This window comes from Cynoglossus semilaevis, chromosome 12 (genome assembly GCF_000523025.1).
Source record: "Cynoglossus semilaevis isolate Cse_v1.0 chromosome 12, Cse_v1.0, whole genome shotgun sequence".
Classification (NCBI taxonomy): domain Eukaryota; kingdom Metazoa; phylum Chordata; class Actinopteri; order Pleuronectiformes; family Cynoglossidae; genus Cynoglossus; species Cynoglossus semilaevis.
The window spans coordinates 10,560,173-10,578,056 of record NC_024318.1 but is presented as its reverse complement, the minus strand read 5'-3'; the positions used below and the strand labels follow the sequence as shown (position 1 = coordinate 10,578,056).

Here is a 17,884-nt window from a genome sequence, read left to right as displayed (position 1 = left end):
TTTTCTAATATTTTAAAGTAAGCAGTAAAACACGACACATAGATAGATAGGTGATAGAACAGCACAGAATTGCAGTCAGAGTGTAAAAAAGTAAAGGAGATTAAACTTTTCATTCGTTTTCACCTTTCAATGATGGGCGACCCTTAGAGTTTGACAGTTTAGATTCTCCTTGGTGCTGAGTAATAGTTGAGGGATCTGCCTGTCTGACCCAATAACATGAGGGTCCATGTCTATTTTGGCTCCTCAGCTGCGGCTGCTGTGAGGGATTACAGCGCTGAAAGCCCTGTGTGAAAGCAGGTCAGCGGGAAGTGGGGTGACTTTAGCGTCACGGTATTTAGGACTTGAAGAAGAGTGGTGTTGTTAAGAGTGTCAGTCAAGAGGGTAGAAAAAAGAAATGCTGTTTCTGTTTTTGTTTTTATGTAACACAGTAGATGAATGGTACAAATAAAACCATAGTTTTTTGGTGTTTATTATAGTTTATTGTCTCCTTTTTGTGTCTGCCCAGGTACGGAAGCACATAAATGACTTGTACGAAGACCTGCGAGATGGGCATAACCTGATCTCACTGCTGGAGGTTTTGTCTGGAGACACATTGGTGAGTTTACATTTGTTCATCATTTTATTGCCTTGTTTTTTGCTCGTATGCAAAAAAAAAAAAAAAACAGCTCTGGAAAACTGTGATTATAGTTGCAATCAAGTACTGAGAAAAAAGGGAAAACACTGGTAGAAATGAGACTTAGAGGACAAACTGTTGGCTTTTTCTGTAGTAGTTAGAGGACGTACACATACAAACACACGGAATAAGGTTTTATACTATACTTATTATAATTTGGACGAGTATTGTTTTGTGCACAGGAAGCTGTCTAAACTTCAGTTGGACTTGGGTAACAGGGACAAATTGATATTGACAGCACAACTTATTAAAACAATTTAACGTCACATTTTATCTTTAAGTCCCCCCCCCTTTGTTTGTCATTAGGTTCGACCAATGGGAGGCTAGATATCTTTTTAATACTTGACAATTTGGGGCTGAACTAAACATACTGTAATAGAAAAAGATCAGATCACAATGACAGTGGTTCTCAAAGTGAGGGGCAGCCCCCCTTGTGGAACGTGGGCCTACTGCAGGGGTCCACTACAACAGGAGGTTGCTGTTGGAAACCACTGACTGAACAGATGCTAGTTTCCAACTCTGTTCATAATTTGTTGAGTTCAAAGGTCATTTAGATTTGGCAGCATTTGTGCAAATTTGCTTTACGTCTCTTTTTTTCACCATAACTTTGTAACTATACGTGTTAACAGTGAATTGGCTCGTACAGAAAACACTTGCAGGTTTTATTTTGATAAATTAAAGTTCCATTAGTTTATGATTATTGATATTTATCTATATTTTTTGCAATGGAGTTGCTATAGGGTTTATTTTTATAAGCCCAGAAAAAATTGCCATAAAGTGCATGTGATTCATAGTCTGTTGAATTCTATTTCCTTGTCAGTTGTTGCAATTCTCATATCATACAGTAAAACACTGTCTGTGGAGTAGTCTTTCTAATGTCCTGGCAACATAATATTATTAGAGAGTACATTTGAATTTCTTCTGTTAGAAGCCCATGTAGTTCCTTCCTGTCTAGTGACTAACTTTCATCTGAGTGTCTGTTTTTTCTGTTTCCATCCGACTTTTCTCCATCTTCTGTTCCTCACTCTTTCTTATTTTTGTCCATTGTCTAACCTTCTGATTGATTTGGCTACTGTGTGTGTGTGTATGTGTGTGTATATGTGTGTGTGTGTGGGCGTCCATGTCCTTTTCTTCCCTCATGTGTTGCCTTTTCGCTGATAAGCCAAGGGAGCGTGATTTTCTGAAGACGTTACGGTTGGTGAGTGGGACAGACGCATGTGCAGTTGAGAAGCATGGCGACACGGTGGATGATGATAAGGGGGTACGTTTGGTTCGCCCCCCCTGCACCTCCCCGTATCTTACTACTAATTATAAGTGTGCTGTGACCAGTTGACACCATTACTGTGTAGAAATACTGTCCCTGCCCTGAAGGAGGATTTGTCCCTTACTGTGTTATGTAATTCTGGAAATAGAAGATACTGCAGTGAGTCCTGGGAAGACACAATGTGATTGGACGATATGCTGTCTCACAAATTATTGCTGATAAATGATAATATTGTTTTGTGTTTACCTGTGATTGAATTGAATAGAGCACACACATAGTACTGGGATTAAAACAACTAATTAATGTTATAAATTGGTTATATATGTTGGTGTTAACACAGTACAACGTGCAACAGAGGTAACACTGTCCATTTTCCTCTCACTGTTGATGGGTGCAGATGATGCAGAGAGATGTAAGCATTATCAGAGACTAAGACAGCTTCCTGTTTGCATGTTAATTTAATTATATGATGTAGCATAAATAGGCTCTGGATTAAGGGGAAGAGTGAATGTACTAGAACCCTATTTTCTTTCTAATAATATCATCACATCCATTACATGAGCTGTGCACATGACTAACTCATTAATTTTAAGGTATTTAATTTTACTTGAGCTTTTTTTTTTTCATTTGCTGATTTTAAATATTTCACTACTTTGAGGCCTCAGCAAGCCAAAGTCAGTGAACGAGATCCACTAAAGGAGCGACACTGGTTTGTTTCTTTGCTACTTGGAGAAGCAGCCAGTGTAGCTGAATGCAGGACAGTTCTGCTGCTGCTGCACCCCGGCTTCATAGCATTGACCATCTCACTTTCTCAGGCTTCGGTGCATGATTTCTGCTGAGTTTATAATAACACTAACTGATCTCTGAAGCGTCAGCAGCTGAACGGTAATTCTTTCCGATTACAGCTCTGGTTGTCAGACTGGCTTACAGCAGGTTCGGTGGCCTCACTTGTCTTAACATGATCACAGGAAGTTTGTGGAGTGTGAAGTGGTGGGAAATGTTTTTTACAGTACATGTACAGTACAAATGTATGTACTGGAAATGGTTACTTTATTCTATTGCTGTCATGGGTTTGGTTTGTTTGTGTCCAGAACAGCTGGTAAGATTGTAGAAGCATGTCCTGTTTCCTCTGTGCTATTAATCAGTTTCATTAATCCGTTTGGAATATTAAAAAAAATAACCTGATCAATAAACATAATTCATATTTTTTTCTTTTCATGCCCTCAGCCACGGGAAAGAGGGAGGATGCGTTTCCACAGACTCCAGAATGTACAAATAGCACTGGATTATTTAAAAAGGCGGCAGGTAAGAATTGATCAAAATAAGTATATACTGTATATATTACTGTATACATATATACATAGCTGTCAACCTTTCTCATCAGAGTAAACACACGGTTACTGTGGATTAATTTAGATTAACTGTAAAACTACTAGAAACAATTATTAACAAGGAAATGAAACCTTTATATTTAGCTTAGGATCAGTGACTACAGTCAGAAAGCTTTGACTTCAACTCCCGTCCTCCTACAACAGTCAGCTGAGCTGAACCATAGCCAAACATGATGTAAGGCTTGAGACAAAGGAATCACACATGATCCTGGATGACCTATGTTGTTTTGGCTACAGAGCGTGACAACAAATACACCCACAGCTCTTTAGTAACAATGTTCAGAAGTCCCCCATCTAACACTGCAGCTGATGAAACAAAACAAGTATTGACAGAATAAAACAAACAATGATGTTTTATTGGTTCATGTTAATATTATTCTGAATCATGTCAATAAATATATGTCACTTCAACAACAGGAAGCCAGTGTAAAACGCTTAAACTCAGATCTGTGACTCAAACAATACAATAGCTGTTGTGCCCCCTTGTGGTGTATGTGCAACAATACCCAACTGAGGCAACATGCACATTGCAGTTAACCTGAAAATTCATACTGAAATAACAAAACTGCTGTAGTAAAAAAACAACAACAAAAAACCCCACAAATATTTTAGACATTTGGATATATTGCAGATTTTTTTTTAAGATAAATTGGAATAATAAATAACATGCTTCTCGTCATCAGGTCAAACTTGTAAATATCAGGAATGATGACATCACAGATGGGAATCCCAAACTGACCCTGGGACTGATCTGGACTATAATTTTGCACTTTCAAGTAAGTAGTTGTTGTGTTGTTTTTATTTGATTTTGAAGTATTAATATAATAATATAATAATTGCTGTTAATGAAGGCATTTTTGAAACTTTTCAGTAGACAGAAATGTGTGTTGGCTGTTGCAAATGATCCTGACTGGAAAATCCTTTCAAACTGACATCTAAAAATAAACCAAACTGCCAGCAGATGTCGAAGCTGTGCACATTTTGTAATTGATCTTTCACTACTTGATGGATGTATTAAAGTATGGGCTGATGTTTCTTTTTTTTTACCTGGCATACAAGTCAAGTTGTTGGATTAAGCTCAAGTTTAAACTTGAAGAGGAAAAGTCATCTTTGTTTATAATGTGTTTATACAAGTGTGTTATTTAATGTATTATTAGATAACAGCCTTGATCATAAACATGTTTATTTCTTTATTACATGACTAAAATGCATCATGTTTTTGGGTGTTTTATTCAATGCTGCCTGATTTGATTATTTTCCCTTGATTATCTCTTGAAAATATCTGTTTGATTGCTGGTGTGTTGAATATCAAACCTGCTCAGACGCTGTGTCATGACAGAAGTATCTGTTTGTTCTCTTGTTCTCACCATGGGAATTTCAAATGTAAAATTTATACTGTCGCTCAAAGCAGGTTGGGAAACATTGATATAGGCAGTGGTCAAACAGCTTGGTTGGTGGCATTTGACTCATATGGACTAAGTTGTTTTTATTTGCTAGAACATTCATGCATTTGGACGACCGTTGACCTCAGTGAAGTAATCAGGGCAAAAAAGTAGACCCCATAATATTTTCATTGTCTCTGATAGGCTGACAGGTAGCGTCAGTGATGAAACTAACACCTGCTGCTGTCAGTCTCACGCAAGCCCTTAAGCAGTTGATGCAGCAGCAGCAGCAGCAGCAGCAGTGGGCCTGTTACCTCTTGATTTGGAGGAGCAGCAGGCAGTACACTTCAGGGGCAAAGCATTACTTGAAGGCTTTAACATTAGCATGGCTGACAACATATAGACCTGCATGGACCGAACTCTGTTTTCATTGGCTCACAGTTTCTTTATTAATTCATGTTGCCCTAAAGTGTAGTGATTACCTCCTGTTTCAGAAGCAGGGGTTGTTTAAGGACATGGTGTTTGGTTTTCTCTCTGTTGCAGCTCAAAATGTAACATTAACTCTTCAGATGCATACGAGAAGTCATGTGAACTGTTTTAATCTCATCGTTATCAGGTTTATCAGTGCTTGTTTGTTTTGCCCAGATTGGTCACCTTTTTTGGCCTGTTTGCTTTGTTATTGCATTATAGACTCAATTAAATGCTTTTTTGTTGACCTAATAACAGTTCAGTTAAATCAGCTTTGACTGAAGTTATAGACGCTGTAATGGTTTACATTGATAGATAGAACTTTATTAATCCCTCTGGAGTTCCTTTTGGTCATAAAGTAGAGCAGGACTCTGATCTTTGTAGGCTATCAGCTGACCTTGACCTCCAGTGAGACTACATTTTTGTTAAATATTATGTATATATTGTGAGTTTAAAGTCATACAGTGATTCTAAAGACTACCGTTGCCACTGCTAGCTGCTAGGTTTTTTTTCCTCCTGACTCAAACTTGCTGAGACCAAATTTCTCACAGCCTGCTGTCATCTGTCATCCCCTTACAGTCCAGACCCAGTCCTTCCAGCACTTGTTATCACAAACACAAATATACTGTAAGCCAACCTGAGCTGACGTTGCTGTTTTACCATGTGGACCAGGGAGACTAAACAGGTCTGGGAACAGGTCCATCCACAAGTCTCGTTCATTCTTTCTCAGCTGACAGCTCCGTGAGCACGTGGCCCGTGTCTTTGTGTGTGTGCATTTATGGTGCCTCCGTTGTATTAGCAAAGGCAGAGAAATGTATCAAAGGTCAGAACTCAGTCTGACGTCAGGGGAGAGTCCAGAGGGAGCGTGCAAGGAAGAGGGAAAGGGAGAGAAAGAGAGACTGACCAGTTCTCTGCTGTGAGCGGCTTAGAGTAAATCAAGGAAAGTTAAAAGTCAACTCTGCTGAGTGAGGTGAAAGATTATGTCCTGCCTCAGGGCTGTTTGTCGCTGCTAATCATGTGGCCGTCGCACAATGGGAAAATAACTCAGTGGGACTGTGACTCTGCGGAACCGGCGGATCTTATTGGATATTTTGTCTGAGAACAGGTATGATTATTGGTCAGACATGGGAAACGTCTGCGGTTGTGTTCGAGGACCCAAAGAAGAATGTTACATTGACCCAAAGAAAGCTCCACTGACGCCGGATTCTAAACATAGCAAAGGTCGCCGCTATTTTCAAAGGAAGAAGAGGAAAGTGGAGGACCTTCAAACTCATGTGTCTCCAAGAAACCCTGGCCATGCCAGTGGAGCAGTCTGTGATACAGACGTTCAGGATGGAGCAGAGAGGAGCCCAGAGGAAAGAAAAGGATCTCTGGGTAAACCAGTGGTGGTGGAGACATGTCCATCCAGGCGAGACAGCACCGGCAAAGGTGTCAGTGTTGAAGAAGAACCAGTTTTAGTCCTTGGAGATCCTTCTAATCAACATCATGGTGTGAGGTCGACTCAGAGGTTGAGGTGTTCCACACAGGAGTTGAAGAATGATGCGAGCAGGTGCACAGCTGAAGGAAAGCTCCGTGGTATTAACTCACTGTCCAGAGGTTTGTCAGCTAAAGACGGTCTGATTGTGAAGAAGCTGCTCCAGCGCCAGTTAAGAAGGGCTGTCAGCTTTGGAGCAGTGGAGCACATGTTACAAACTCTGAGAGGCCACGACAGTCCTGGCTGTGAAGAAACATTTGCCAAGATTATATTGGACTCTCAAGCTCACAGGAGGAGGAGGAGAAGGAGGTCCTATACCTGCTCTGGTTCTGAAGAATGTCTTCCCATTTCTTACAAACATGTTCCAACCCATCGCGAGGTAAACTGGGTGCCAGTTATTTATATCTGTAATTCAGTATGTGATTCACACTAATGATCTTTAATACTGTGGTTTAAAAACATAGTCATTCTAAGGTGTGTTGTATATTGGGTTATAGTTGTAGTCAACAATAACTATGATAATAACTGTTTTACACACATGGTTGGTTTCAGGGCATTAAAACATTTTTCATTTTCAGCTAGCAGGTAATTTATTACCACCACTTTATCTCAGTTTCCCATCCTGCTGTGCTCATGTTGACTGTGTTTCAAGTACAAACAGACCTGTTCACGTGTCACTCAGATAAAGAGTCTGTGGATCTGGTCAAACATGGAGAAACTCAACCAGAGTGAAGCTTGGCGTTTCAAACAAATCGGCTTTATATTTTCCACTCATGAATGTTTAAAAAGTGAATGACTTTTTTTTTTTTTAATTAACATTACTACTTCTTTACTATTTCTGAAGTATTGGTTTTGGATGTTTGAAAAGTACAATATATTTATGTTTGAGAAATGTGTAATTAATTTTTTTATTGTTTTATACTGGCTTTAAACTATTGAAATGTCAGTAGTAGTAATTGCCGTGACTAGCAACACTTGCTGAAATGCAGCTCCAGACCTGTACAGAGCAGTAATGCATGAATGGATTTCTACTGGTTTGGACTAACAGTTGTTAGTTTAATTGCAGTCTTTCAGTGCAGATAATTTGTTTTATTAGAAATTCTTGATCTTGTTCCTTTTTGATTTTTTTGGAAATGTTTTTGTTGCAATTTTACTCTTATTAATTTGTGTTTTATAGGCAATGCAATTCAATATATGTGGATGATTCAGCCATTTCTGGTAGTGGAAATGAATTCCCTAGAAATAGTATTCCAGATATACTTTAAATAAACAAAGTAGATTTTCAGTGAGTTCCATTTTTAATGTTAGCACATTCACTCACAACACTCATAATTTGTTTTCCGGCAGATCTCGGAGATCCATGTGACAGGGGAGTCCGAGGACATGACAGCCAAGGAAAGGCTGCTGCTCTGGTCCAAGCAGATTACGGACGGATACGTCGGCGTACGGTGCGACAACTTCACAACATCGTGGAGGGATGGGAGGCTGTTTAACGCCATTATTCACAAATACAGGTAACAGAAAAACACGAGGGAAACGCCAGGAATATAGTGCAAAACAGAAACACAGCATTGCTAACAAATCCATTTCCTCTTTTTCTGTGTTGCAGGCCTGACCTGGTTGACATGAGTCGTGTCTCCACTCAGACCAGCCGGTCAAATTTAGAGCAGGCATTTTGTGTAGCTGAACAACTGGGGGTGGCCAGACTGCTCGACCCTGAGGGTAAGAGCCACAAACCTGTCATATTTTACTTACTGCAAAAAAAAGTGTTTTAAAATAATTTTTTATTATCCCTGAATTAAGGACTTGGCTCCAGGGGTCATTTTCTTTTGATTTTCTGACACTTTTGTTTTATATTTAATGTTTTATTTTATCAGACGTTGATGTTCAGTCTCCCGATGAAAAATCCGTCATCACATACGTCTCCACACTTTACGATGCCTTCCCTAAAGTACCGGACGGTGTTGATGGAATCAGTCCTAATGTAAGTGAAGGGTCTCAGCAGTAACTGCTGTCCGTCTAAGTGAAAAAAAAAAAAAGAGTGTTTTTTATTTGGGTTGTGCTGTGATCAGGATGTGGATATCAAATGGGTGGAGTACCAGAACATGATCAAATACCTCAGCCAGTGGATCAGACACAATGTGGCCCTAATGTCAGACAGATCATTCCCCAACAGCCCTGTGGAAATTAAGGTATGATCGCAGAGCAGTAGAGGTCTCTCCTGTGATGTTTCTGTTTACTGCATCAACTCCGCTGTCTGTGTGTTCTCACAGGCACTTTATACGCAGTATTTACACTTTAAAGAACATGAAATCCCACTGAAAGAAAATGAGAAGACGAAGATAAAAAACCTCTACAAAATGCTCGAGGTGAGTTAGTCTGACGGCTCGCAGCACGTTGCTTTGATTTCAGATCAATATTTGGAACGCTCAGATTGTTCTGTGTCTGACAGATGTGGATCGAGTTTGGGCGGATCCAGTTACCTCAGGGTCACCACCCCAACGATGTGGAGAAGGAATGGGGTAAACTGATTGTTGCAATGCTGGAACGGGAGAAGAGCCTGAGGCCTGAGGTGGAGAGGTATGTGGCCTGGCTCATCCTGATGAAAGATACATGTCAGATCTCTGTTTGTTTGTATTCTTATTTCTATTAGCTGAACGTATTGTACATATTGACTGATGTACTTTATTTTTTTTAATATTATAATATTTTATATTTTGATTTTGTAAAACTTTAATAGTATATTACTTTGTACTGCATCATAATCATTAAACCTATGCACATTTAAGGGTTGCATATATATAAAGATGAAAGCAGAATATTTAGAACTGATAATTTTGTGTTTTCTATAGTTAAAATTGTAAAAATAATATTATTATTATCTATGAGCTACAAATATGAAGCTATGAATTATTAGCATGATAAAAAATCATTTATTTGTAGGTCATTTTTAGTTTTTTTTTTTAGCATTACAGTATGGACTAGTGTGTGTAAATTCACTGTTCATTCATAAAGTAACATTAACTGGTGTGAGGAAGTCATACAAGGCCAGATCTAAACCATGTATATGGTATATGAATGATGTCATCATAGAATGTTCTGGGGCAGCTGTAGATGCAGTTCTCAGGTGTCCAGTTGCACTTTGTCTTTTGTCTCGAGTCAAACCAGGTGGTGAGGATTAGTGTTGTGTGTCAGAGTGTCATTTTAATCTGTTAAAGTAGAAATCCCCCTTTAACCGGACCACTGAATTTAATGCACAATTTGTATCAGTTTTAATGAGGCTCCAGTTGTTCTGTTTCCCAGACAAGTGAATGCATCATATGATTTTGTTTGTTTTCCGGTAGTGAGTAATTTGATCGTGTACTGCATTTGAAAGGAATGAAGGTAAAATACTTAAATTGCAGACCAGAAAACACAGTGTCATGTATTCCAAGAAAAAAACTACTTTAGAACGACAAGGATTTACTTTTAATATTTCCACTGCAAATATGTCTTTATACCGCTGTGTACCTGTGTCCTGATATGTTCATTTGGACTGAAGTGGTAGAACTCATTTGTCAACATGTTTTGCACAGGTTGGCATTTTGGTTCTGTCTGCAGTCCTGTCATTTTAGAGTGTTTATGTTGGGTGTGGCACGGAAAAAAAAGGATAAAAAGAAATTACAGTTGTCTGACAGCGTTTAATACAATCTCAGTATTTATGAAGCTACAGCTGCCTCGACTTGCTGTTTTATTTTCGTTTCCTCGGGGCAGCATTTCATTTCAGGGTGGGATTCAGTTAACATCCTTCTACCTGCCTATAAATATGAGACCGTTCAAAGCCTTTCAGTCAGTTGCAAGTGCAGGCAGTCAGTCGGTGTGTTGGAGTTAGGTCACAGCTGGGACCCTCACAGGGTGATGGTCTGGAGGAGAAGACAGACATAGTGCAGTGAGATGGCCTATATGAGCAGGATCTCATCTGTCAGCAACAGCAGCGTCACCAGCTATGGCTCCGACGACAGCGTCCTCACTGAGCCTTTACATCTTAACAGCTCATATTTTCTCAACAATAGCATCACTTATGGATCCAGGTGAAATGACTGCATCCTGACTTCCATTTGGTTTTGTTCTGTATCTTCTTATTTTTTGGTCACTGTTTTTCTTTAAGGCTCGAGATGCTGCAGCAGGTTGCCAACAGGGTTCAGCGAGACTGTTTGAATGGAGAAGACAAGCTGGCACTGGCACAGATCGCCCTGCAGTCTGTAAGTCCTGTGCAGATACAGTGAGTTACTAAAACACACATCACTGGATGAACGTCGTTTTGACGTCTTTTTTTCTCTCCACTTTGTTAAGGATGCAAAACGACTGGAGTCTGGGATTCAGTTCCTGCATGAAGCAGAAATCGCTGGCTACTTGTTGGAATGCGAGAACATCCTGAGGCAGCAGGTGGTGGACATCCAACTTCTCCTGGACGGAAAATTCCCTTTTGCAGATCAGCTTGTTCAAAGGTAGAATAAAAAATCCGAAATAACATAACGAAAACTTTTAACTCACACAAATGTTGTATCATATTTAGGAATCACAATTAATCACGATTAATCAATAGCTACCATGTATTTAAACACATTAAAATGAGTACTCTTTTGGAAAAACTAACAATAGTAATTGAATATATGATTTTCTTTTTTTTTCCAACAGGGTGTCAAGGCTGCGAGACGACCTTCTAAGCCTGAGGGCTGAATGTTCTTCTGTGTACAGCAAAGGACGAACTCTGACAACAGAACAGACCAAAATGATGATCTCAGGCATCACACAAAGTCTGAATTCTGGCTTCTCCCAAAGCATGGGCACAAACCTGACACCAGCTCTCACTCCTGCACTCACCCCCGGAGGGTTCGGCACTCCCGGTTCTACCTTCACCTCTAGCCTTACTCCATGTTTGACCCCATCCTTGACTCCCGCGTTAACCCCTGGCTTGCAGCCTTCGACGGTGCAGAGCTACATGGGCGGTGGTGGCACTGTGGATCCTGGAAGCCTCAGGCATTTGAAACACTTGCAGATCCGTAAACCTCTGCAGAAATCCTCACTGGCCGACCCCAATCTGACAGAGGAGGAGGTCAACATGAAGTACGTTCAGGATCTTCTGATGTGGGTGGAGGAGATGCAAGTGAGTGGAATGCACTTATGCATTTATCCATTAGGTTCTGTTACACATGTTAATCCAGGAGAGTGATGGTGTGCACTGTAATGTGTTTGAAAGATGCAGCTGGATCGCTCTGAGTGGGGATCGGATTTGTCCAGTGTGGAGGTGCATTTAGAAAATCACAAAAGCATCCACAGAGCTATCGAAGAATTTCAGATGAGCCTTAAAGAAGCCAAACTGAGTGAAGTAAGAACTGCAGAGTCTTTTTTTCTATTGTAAAATATAGAAATATTGTAAACATGGTCATAAAATGTTTTTTTTTTCTTAGATCCAGATGACCATTCCACTGAAACTCTCGTATTCAGACAACCTGAAAAGACTGGAAAAGCAGTATGAAAAGCTATTGGTGAGTTAACTGCTGACTTTTCACACATTGTATTTTCTCTTTTTGTTTTTATTTCTTGCCTGAACACATGAGCATGCACTCTTTGCATCACAGAACTCTTCAAGGGAGCGACAGAATCACCTGGAGAGCTTGTACGACTTTGTGTCACACGCCACGCAGGAGCTCATCTGGTTGAATGAGAAGGAGGAGGAGGAGGTGGCCTTCGACTGGAGCGATCGCAACAGCAACATCGCCAAGAAAAGAGACTACCATGCTGTAAGACATAAAAACTCACCAACATGTTCAAACTTGGTCTACTACAGCAGCTGCTGATCCTCAGCTGCATGTCTTTCTACAGGACCTGATGAAGGAGCTTGATGAAAAGGAGGAAACCATCAAACTGGTGCAGGACAAAGCAGAACGCCTCCTGTTCAAGAGTCATCCAGCCAGGATAACCATCGAAGTACGCACTCTTTTGTCTGTTTTTTAATGAGCGTCTGTGTCTCCACCCTGCAGCCACAGTGCTTAAATTATTACAAATTCTTGTTCAATCTTGCTTGTAATCTTCCAGCAATTACACCTGAATGTTGTGTCATTCATTTCTCTGGTTATCTTCCAGGCCTACAGAGCTGCCATGCAGACACAGTGGAGCTGGATTTTGCAGCTCTGCTCGTGTGTTGAACAGCATCTCAAGGAGAACGCGGTTTATTTTGAAGTGGGTTTCAACTTTTATATCTTTTTTTTTACCGATGCAGACCTTTTTCAGTGAATCCAGCTAACAAAACCTTCTCTGCAGTTTTTCACTGACGCCAAAGAGTCCATTGACTACCTGAAGGGCCTGCAGGATGCCATTCAAAGGAAGTACAGCTGTGATCGAACAAGCAGCCTACACAGGCTGGAGGACCTCATTCAAGAGTCAATGGTACAGAGTTTATTCATTAACCTACAGTATGTTGACATTAAAACAAACACAACAAAACATTGTGGTTTTTTTTGTTGGCAGGATGAGAAAGAGCAGCTCCTTCAGTACCGCAGCACTGTGGCTGGGTTAGTTGGCAGAGCTAAAAATATTGTGCAGCTCAAACCCAGGAACCCTGAAATGCCCGTGAGGTCGTCCCTCCCCGTAAAAGCCATCTGTGACTACCGTCAAATCGAGGTGAAAATCTGCAGGGCTGCATAACAACCTATTTTGTTAGAGTTAAATAGAGTTTGCATTATCCAATCCCAAACTGAGCTGTGATCAGTGTGGGAAGTTAGTCTTAGTATTTATAGAATTGATAGAATTTTAGTTGGCAATTTTTCTAAAATTATTTTGGACTACATTACAACATAACAATAACAAGTAGATTTGGATTGGAAAATTAGTTGAGTAAAATTTAATATTTTTATATTCATAAGATAAGTAAACTGTTGTCACGTTATGTCATAAATAGACCAGATGTTTTCCCTCCTCCTGACTTCACACCATCTCCTTTATTTTGACTGGGCACACATTCATTATGATTGGATATTGGATGTTATATATTATAACATGCCCGCCTTCTAGGCAACAAACACGGCTCTAATTGGCTCTTGCCCTCATGAACTCTTCCAGTTCACATGATGAAACTTCATCTCTACCAGAGTTTCAGTCCTGTTATCGTCATCATCAGTTTTCACCTAGCTCCACAACACTTCCTCTTTATAAAAAAGTGTTGGTGACTAAGTCTCTGACAGATATTATTAGTCAACATAATTAACAGTGATTAATTCCAACTGTTCAGATCACCATTTACAAAGATGATGAGTGCATTTTGGCCAATAACTCCCACCGCGCCAAGTGGAAAGTCATCAATCCTGCAGGGAACGAGGCCATGGTGCCTTCGGTTTGTTTCACTGTGCCTCCACCCAACAGAGAGGCCACTGACATGGCAACCAGGTGAGATAATTCACTTCACTGTATTCACAAAAAAAATTCAAATTAATTTGCTTATTCACACATGTTGTTAGGTTACATTATTAATGCATTTTGCATTTCCTGCAGAATGGAGCAACTGTATCAGAATGTTCTGGCCCTGTGGCACCACTCCCACATCAACATGAAGAGTGTGGTCTCCTGGCATAATCTAATGGCTGATATACGAGCCATCCGTAAATGGAATGTAGCCTCGGTAAGTCCGAATGCCTATTTTGGTTTTTCTTTATTCCTGCTTGTGTTTTTTTTTTCCTGAGCATTTATTTTTTCTTCTCACTGGTCCAGATAAAGACCATGTTACCTGGTGAGCACCAGCAGGTCCTAAGCAACCTGCAGTCCCATTTTGACGAGTTCCTGGAAGACACCGAGGAGTCTGAGGTATTCACTCTGGCAGACTGCACCCAGCTGGAGAGAGACGTGGCAGCCTGCAAAGAGTACTACCAGGAACTGCTCAGATCTGCAGAGAGAGGCAAGGATCACGTGCCCTTCCTGTGGTTCTCAGCACTAAGCTGTCGGGCCGTTTATTGGAAGCTGCACCTCCAGGGAAACACATGGATCTTAAAGCCTTTTAGGCCTCAAGTCAGTGGCTGAGAGAGTTATGTTTTTTCCCATGGACTGGGGAGAGTTTCTAATATGAGAATTACAATAATACAGTTGTAAATAGACGCTTAACTAAAGAGAAACTTGACTTGGATTCACTGATACATCAACACTTTGTTTTAAGCAATTTTATACATGGTAGTCTTTGTGAATTATATTTTTTTATCCACATTGGTAATCCTGATGCCACCTAGTGGTGAACTAGGTACACTCATAAAATGTGTCAGAAGTGCTTCATTTGTTTAGTGTGTAATTATCAATACCATTTTTCATATATGAACTAATGAAAAAAAATCCATACAAATGCACTTTTCCTTTTATGTTTCCTTCCTTTTTTTTGCATTTCTGACAATGTTTTTTATTCTCTGGAGCAGAGGAGCACGAAGAGTCGGTCTACAATAATTACATCTCGGAAATACGCAACTTCCGCATGCATCTGGAGGCCCACGAAGAACACATGATCAGGCAAATCCGCACGCCGCTGGAGAGAGACGACCTTGACCAGAGTCTTCAGCGTATTGCGGAGCACGAGGTAAACATTCAGAAAAATTAGTTATCTCAAAAAATATACATATTATTTATATCATATCACAATTGTCCATATTTTTTTTTTCAGAGAAAGATGGCAGAGCTGAATAAGCTGAAGGAGGATCTGGACGTCCTGAAGGAGAAGTGTGAACTCTTCCTCAGACAGGCTGCAGGGTCTCCGTCAGCTCCCACTCTGTCCTCTGAGCTGACAGTCCTCGTTCAGAGCATGAGCCAAGTCTACTCCATGTCTTCCATTTACATGGACAAGTACGGTCATTCACTTTCACGTCCTGAAGTATTTATGATTCAGTAGAGCACAAAAAGTTCATTTTCATTTTCTTTTTTTTTCAGACTGAAAACAGTGAGCTCAGTGGTGAAGCTAAGCCAAAACTCAGAGTTGCTAGTCAAAACCTACGAATCCAAACTCTACGGCGAAGACACCATCAACTCAGACGTCAAATCCACCGAGGCTGTCATTTCAACGCTTAAGGTGGTTCATAATAAAAACACAACATATATAAAAACCTCAACATCTTGAGATCTTTTTTAAAAAAAAAATCTGTTTATTGTAACAGCAATGGCGAACAGAGATCGATGAGAAACAGGAGATGTTCCATGATTTGGAGGATGCTCTGCAGAGGGCTCGACTTATCAGCGAGCGCATGTTTAAGGTGCACAACGAGCGTGACTTCGACCTGGACTGGCACAAGGAAAAAGCTGACCAGCTGAACGAACGATGGCAGAACATTCACTCTCAGACTGACAACAGGTGTGATTTGTTTTTTTACTGAAATACTTCAAATATTTATTTCTCCTGGAGGTTAAATCACTTTTTCCATCCTGACGTGTAGACTTCGGGACCTGGACAGCATCAATAAATCTCTGAAACACTACAGAGAGACTTACACCAGTCTGGATGAGTGGGTGAGAGAAATGGAAGTAGCACAGCTAAAAACACAAGAAAACAAACCAGAGGACAGCAAGGCACTGGCTGAGCTTCTTAACAAACAGAAGGTAGAATATGACAACCACCAGGAAAAACACAAACTACACATCTGTGTTAATGTTGACACGTCTGTTTTTTCAGGTCCTTGTGGCTGAAATTGAACAAAAACAAGGTTCAATAGATGAATGTCAAAAATACTCAGAGCAATATTCATCTGCCATCAAGGTAAGACCGCTGTGCAAAAATCACTATTATGACGACCACAGACAACGTTTATTGTAATTCAAATAACGCCAATCCTGTGACATCCACACCAGGATTATGAACTTCAGCTGATGACCTTCAGAGCTATGGTCGACTCCCAACACAAGTCTCCCCTCAAGAAACGGAAGATGCAGAGCTCTTCTGATGCCATTCAGCAGAAGGTGATTTTATTATTTTATTTCAACTGGTTTGTACAGTTGTTTCCAGTGTGGAAGACAAAAAAAACTCAATGAACATCTTGTTGTATTATCCTCATTTTTGAACAGTTCATGGATCTCAGGACACGATACACTGCTCTCGTCACTCTGATGACACAGTATGTGAAGTTTGCCAGTGAAACACTGAAGAGAACTGAAGACGAGGAGGTAAAAATCATTTCACATTCAGTGTCAATGTATCGGGGCTTCGGTGTGACAACATCTGCCATAGGAGTTCACTTTGTTACCTCTGCATGGTTCCTCACAGTAGTCTCGAGCATCAAAATGTTTTACTATGTCGCTGAGTATTGCCTCATGAAATACTCCTATGTACTTTCTACCAGAGCTGCATCCCTCAATGTGTATTTCTGGGGTTTTACGCTATGATGAATTGCTTCGATGCATGAAAGAAGCAATTCAAATGTGCACAAGGTGGTGCATGGTGCTGCGCATCGCTGGTGGTAGTCAGATGGGAGAGAACATTTTTTAGTAATGTATATGTTTTATTCAACACATGCCAGCGGATAACTTATTTTTTGTATTATAGAACAGGAAATCCTTTGAACAGGCACAGAATGCAAAAAGGACGGAGTGCATGGACCTCCAAAAAGCTGCGTGTAATGTAGAGATTAGTCAACTTAAGCAACGGCTCCACGAACAGGAGATTATGTTGGCTGAAAGACGGACACAGCTGGAGAAGCTGGAGGCAGAAGTAGGGATGCAGCAGAAGACTATTGACAATCTTAACTTTCAGAAATCAAACCTCGAGCATGAAATTCATCAGTATCGCACCAAATTAGATGTAGTGGTAAGGGACAAGGCTGCCACTGAGCAGGAGTTATTTCACACCAAGCTGTTAATTGAACAGGCAGAGGCCAAACTGTCAGTGACTCAGAGTAAACTGGACGATCTTAAAACACAGAGCGCTCTTCTTCAGAGGAAGGCAATCATTGAGGCAGGACGTGAGGAAGAATTAGAACATCAAGTCCAGGTTAAAGTCAATGATCTGACTCAGCAGCCTTCTGCAGCTCACAGTCAGGTGGTGGTTGAAGGGCAGGCATCTGCTCATAGAGAAAATGAAAAGAAAATGACAGAGGCTTTGCAGGAGAAATTAAAGGAACTAGTCCAGGCCCAGAGAAACGCAGACCTGGCCGAGGAGAAGGCACAGAGTTTTAAAAAGCTGCTGGACGACAGCAGTAACAGGCTGAAGAAACTTCAGATGGAGGTGGAAGCTGA

The 17,884-nt window shown here is 40.5% G+C and overlaps 1 protein-coding gene across 10 annotated transcripts in view; it reads left to right on the top strand.

Annotated features, from left to right (window-relative positions):
- dst (dystonin) overlaps nt 1–17,884 on the top strand; it is an 87,244-nt gene that overhangs the window by 17,417 nt on the left and 51,943 nt on the right. For 6 of the 10 annotated variants that reach the window (XM_025060812.1, XM_025060810.1, XM_025060817.1 and 3 more), the window contains 31 exons: nt 506–595; nt 1,836–1,934; nt 3,165–3,242; nt 4,012–4,104; nt 8,000–8,166; nt 8,262–8,374; nt 8,530–8,636; nt 8,725–8,844; nt 8,926–9,021; nt 9,105–9,232; nt 10,800–10,893; nt 10,985–11,139; nt 11,330–11,798; nt 11,892–12,020; nt 12,103–12,180; nt 12,274–12,435; nt 12,518–12,622; nt 12,779–12,874; nt 12,956–13,081; nt 13,163–13,315; nt 13,923–14,077; nt 14,183–14,309; nt 14,399–14,582; nt 15,088–15,245; nt 15,330–15,508; nt 15,593–15,731; nt 15,817–16,010; nt 16,093–16,255; nt 16,329–16,412; nt 16,505–16,612; nt 16,718–16,816. In XM_025060812.1, coding sequence (XP_024916580.1) covers nt 506–595; nt 1,836–1,934; nt 3,165–3,242; nt 4,012–4,104; nt 8,000–8,166; nt 8,262–8,374; nt 8,530–8,636; nt 8,725–8,844; nt 8,926–9,021; nt 9,105–9,232; nt 10,800–10,893; nt 10,985–11,139; nt 11,330–11,798; nt 11,892–12,020; nt 12,103–12,180; nt 12,274–12,435; nt 12,518–12,622; nt 12,779–12,874; nt 12,956–13,081; nt 13,163–13,315; nt 13,923–14,077; nt 14,183–14,309; nt 14,399–14,582; nt 15,088–15,245; nt 15,330–15,508; nt 15,593–15,731; nt 15,817–16,010; nt 16,093–16,255; nt 16,329–16,412; nt 16,505–16,612; nt 16,718–16,816 — 4,248 coding nt within the window. The other 4 variants (XM_025060819.1, XM_025060818.1, XM_025060816.1 and 1 more) reach the window with 2 other exon arrangements.